Source organism: Populus nigra, chromosome 18, assembly GCF_951802175.1.
Source record: "Populus nigra chromosome 18, ddPopNigr1.1, whole genome shotgun sequence".
NCBI classification, from domain to species: Eukaryota; Viridiplantae; Streptophyta; class Magnoliopsida; order Malpighiales; family Salicaceae; genus Populus; species Populus nigra.
The window spans coordinates 891,006-895,477 of NC_084869.1; the positions used below are offsets into that span (position 1 = coordinate 891,006).

General features: G+C 38.5%; 1 protein-coding gene across 1 annotated transcript; it reads right to left on the reverse strand.

The window, feature by feature from the left end:
- Positions 1 to 1,116: 1,116 nt before the first annotated feature.
- Positions 1,117 to 4,032, reverse strand: LOC133677846 (uncharacterized). Its single transcript, XM_062099984.1, has 2 exons — positions 3,706 to 4,032; positions 1,117 to 2,360 (listed from the first exon to the last, which is right to left on the reverse strand). The coding sequence occupies exons 1-2, from the start codon at positions 3,814 to 3,816 to the stop codon at positions 1,341 to 1,343; spliced, it is 1,131 nt and encodes a 376-aa protein (XP_061955968.1). The 5' UTR covers positions 3,817 to 4,032; the 3' UTR covers positions 1,117 to 1,340.
- Between the last annotated feature and the right edge of the window lie 440 nt (positions 4,033 to 4,472).

Sequence of the window (4,472 nt, forward strand, 5' to 3'; positions counted from 1 at the left end):
TTCCATTCACAGGCTCAACGGGAAACGTTGTATTAGTGTTCTCCATCTCAGTAGCTCCAGTTTCGGAGAGCTTAGTCTTCACCCTCCGCTTCTCCTCGTGTCTGAGATTCTCATTTCTTCGACTTCCCTTCTTCGTGGCTAATATTGTATCTTCTTGTCGTTGGTCCTCAGATTTGATTATTGTAATCCTCTTTTGTCTACGCAAGTTTGGACCTCCTCCCATTCCCATCTTCACAAGAATTACTAATACTCTCAGAGATGCACACGAGTTAGCACAAAATTTAGTTCTCACACAGTACAAGTATTAGCAATATCAGCATAACAATGCTTAAAGCTACATATCGCTAATAACACTTTTAAGAGCTCAAGAGATTGATCCTATCTAAGCAGTCCTAACTTTGTTGCAGGGAATGGTTTGGTACACATGATAATTTTGAACTAGTTGTTCTTGAGGATAGAATGGTGCTGACTTCTTATAAGGTATTAAAGAACCCTACAATGTCGGCTCTTTGGGTACGGCTTGCAGATTTCTAGTGCCTTAGTGCATACCCTTGGGTGCTCAAGGATAATTTTTTGACCCTGAGAAAGAGTCAAAGTGGTTTCTCAGCTGAACACCTTGCCTCATTATTGTCAATTGCAAATCTTTTGAAAAGGGTTGGGCTTTATCTTGTTTGCAACCAAATATCGTTTATGAATCTCGCAGACTTGTTGCACATTAATTATAGAAATATAAGAATCTTAGGGAAGATCAGATTTTCACCACCTCTAATGATTTAATGGAAATGGCTATATCAGTTCTTAAATAAACAAATCTCTACCTGGAGTTGGCGAATTATCTGCAACGGCTAGAAAGTGTTTCCAATTTTCCATAGCCATTTGCTTATCCTGCAAAAGACTCCTTCAGCTCTCCACTTTTGGCAGAGAGCAGGACGAGCTGCCTAAATCCACTAGCTTAATTTAGCACTGAAATTACCAGTCTGAAAACAGGCATGATGTGGTTTAACCACTTACATGTAATATGAACAGGCAAGCCTATGCATTGTGGAGCTGGAAGTTGATTGCTATTGTACAAGTGCATTCCGCAACAAGGAAATGAATTAGATAGCAACAAGCCAGTAAACCATAATCATCTGAACCAAATTTATGATGGAACATCGCTAGCATGACTCCTATTCAACTGAGCATGCAGGTCAATAATGGTGGGTCTAAAGTTGAAAGTACTCTTTCTTGCATCATTTATTCCTAAGAGATTCCAAAATGGTTTAATTACAGGATAGTACTATTGTCCCTATAACTAAATCAGTTGAACAATGTGCACACATGGTAGTTGTATGAGGGAATCAAGAAGTGGAAAGGAGAGCTCTAGTCTCTTCCATAGCAGCTGTAGCAGCCTCTAGTCGGCGGAGAATAGATTTAAGTGTTTCTTTGGCTTCCTTTGCCTGTGCAGCAATAGTGTGATGTTTTATCTCAGTTTCAGCCATTGCTTCCTCCTGCTGAGTCTTCTCAGCTTCCAGGTAAGCCACCTCGGTTCTCCTTTGTCCAAGCTCTGCCTTAAGCTTGTCCAGCAAGGCCTTGGTCTCTTGATACCTTGCTTCAAGAGGAGCAAGGTACTCTTTGGCTTTTTCCAGATTTGCCTCAATTTCAGAAACAGCCCTTGCAGCTTCAGTAGATTGATCAGAAATATTCTCATAAGAAGATACCAACTCTACAGCTTCCATGTTCTCCTGTAACTCTTTCTGAGCTGTAGAGAATTCAGAGCAATGACGAATGTAAGATCTCACATTATTGTAGAGCGAACCACAATCAGCATTGAGGGCATAAAGAGATGCGAATGCGCTGTTAGCTTGAGTGATCATAAAGACTAGATCCTCTGACTTTTTAGTGATTAGGAAGGATATCAGCGCATTCTTCACTGCAGGAATCGCCAATGCATAAGCCTGGCCCAATTCTGCTGTGAGCCCACTTGCATCAGGTACTTGAGGGGGACCTGAAAGTGTAGATAGTATATCACCATCTGCTTCCACTTCCTCTGGATCTGAAGCTGTGTTATTGACTTCATCATATGCCCCCATCTTCTTCAAAGTCTCAGGAGACACCACAGTGTTTGAGGTCCCTGTCCCAGCAGTTTCCACCTCAGGGAGCTCCGTCTTAAACCTCCCCTCCCACTCGTGTCTCAGGTTCTCACTTCTTGGAACTCCCATTTTCACGGCTGACATTTCATCCTCTTGCTCTTGGTTCTTAGATTTGATTAATTTCGTTTTCTTTTGTCCAGAAATATCCACACTTGCTTCTTGAGTCTCCCTTTCATGTTGCTTAAGCCCCTCAAGTTCAGGCCTTGCCCTTTTACCGCAAGTCAATCCCTGCAAGGTGCAAGCATATATTAGTGAACAAAGTTGGTATCCTGTCAGTGTAACTATTATCAATATCAGCACATACAATGCTTAAGCCTATAGATCATTGACAAGATAGAAAAGTTCAAGAGTTAGATACGAACAAAATGTAATCTTAAACAATGCATCGTCAAATGTCAATATCAAAAAGAGAAAAATACTATAACAACTTGTCGCATACAGTTACTGAGATTGTAGCTGGCCTGCTGCTAGCAAGAAAAAAAATTTAGGGGGGCCAAGAAAAATTTAGGGGGGCCAAGAAAAATTTTAGTTAGTTTTATTATATATTTATAAGGGAGGGGCATTTTCTCCCCCCGCCACTGGATAAACATAACTTCTCAAAATGGGAGAGAGAACCCACCTAGTCCTCTGCATATTCCCATCATCCTTAACATGACCTGACAGAAGGGAGCCAAGATATAAACTAGAGAGAGAATATAGCCCCCTCAAATTTTCAATTTATTGCTCTGTTGTTCTTCATTTTTTTAAATTAAAGTTACCATGATAAACGCCTTCAATAGCATTACCATTGTCAGTTTAATAATGTGGAACAGAAACTAAAGGATCTCCATAATCCTTCCTCGACAGATACTTACAAGAATCACACATGACATGGTGCCAGAGCAGTAAAGGGAACTCTTATTACATGCATTTCTGTGCTCACAATATGAGGCTAAGCTGATTATCAGAATGAAGTTTCTTTTTGAACCTCAGATCCTCACACCCCAATAGTAATTTAGTATCAAGCAATTGATCAAACATTTAACACATTTACCGTGAAACCTGAGCCCACTGTGCCAAAAGAACAATAAAGGAAAAAAAACAGAAACAGATTCTTGGAAGCAAACATTTCTATTATCTAAAACCAACATAAACAAAACCTGATATAATCAAGACAATAGTGCATTCTTAGAAACTTACCACCTACCACAAACACACACAAGGTGGAGGCAGGGAAATGAGGATGGTAAGATCAGAAAAGCAGTAACCTTTTCCAATTTTAGCATGTTTTGATTGTTGGGAAAAGACAGGAACTTGAAAATAAATTTTGAGCCCCTGAGCTCCCATCATTTCGAATTCACAGGCAAAAAAATCCTCCATTCAACTGAAGCTGAAGACTAGCATTATGAGGTTTTCTTTTCAATCTTCATTATGACTGAGCATATGACCTCCGTTATTCTCAATTCTTAAAACCCATCAAAGTAAAAGAGGCAAAAAGAGACAGAGAAAACAAACCAATTTTCTTTCATGATCTCCTCTTTTCTTGGCAACCAAAAGGAATATACAAGTAAAAAATGTGTGTAAGAAATCTTACCATGTTAGTGTTCCTGGGATTTCTTGACTGTAAGACATGGTTTCTGGGTTGTTCAGCTTCAGTGGCAGCAACTTTCCCTCTTAGTCTTCTTCCTTCTCCATAGCATTCCATTGTTGAAAAGCTTCTCAAAGTTCTCTTCACAGGAACTAATATCACCAACCTCTGTAACAACCCCCCTTGTTTTAGAAGAAAATTGTGATTTATGTTTTTGACTAAGTGAGCTTTTCTGTTGCAGTTCACAGCTTTGGCAGATTGGTGCTTCAAGTGTGACTGGCTTTGCACACTTAAGCTCCTATCCCATGTGATATAGATGCCATTTTTGGCACTAAAATTTAATGAACAAAACTGCAAGAAAAAGATTTTATTTAATGCTCTATCTGCTTTTTGATCATGCAATATTTATATGGTGCAAAAAAGGGACATAAATAACATTAAAGGAATTCATTGACATTGACAACTGATGATTATATACTTTAGGGAAGTAAGAGTCCTTTAGTCCTAATTGTGCATTAGGGATGATAAATTAAGTTTGCATGTCATGTTTCTGTGAAGTGAAATTAATTGTTTTCTATCTTGTTACCATGCATGTTAAAGAATCTCATTGTTGTGAAAATATTTTGCTTGGTTCAAAATATTTGGTAATCAGTCTATGTTCTTCATAATTTTTAGTATGAATTTTGAGAGGTCAAAGTAACCTTTAATTAAATTAAACTAAGATTAAAAAAAAGTTGGATTTTTTAGCCATCTTCTTTATTTATTATTTTTTA

Bases quoted from the DNA above. Each gene is read 5' to 3' on its own strand.
- LOC133677846 (XM_062099984.1), bottom strand. From the start codon at position 3,816: ATGGAATGCTATGGAGAAGGAAGAAGACTAAGAGGGAAAGTTGCTGCC. The intron at 2,361-3,705 runs GTAAGATTTCTT...TGCACCTTGCAG, and splicing joins ATCCCAGGAACACTAACATG to GGATTGACTTGCGGTAAAAG.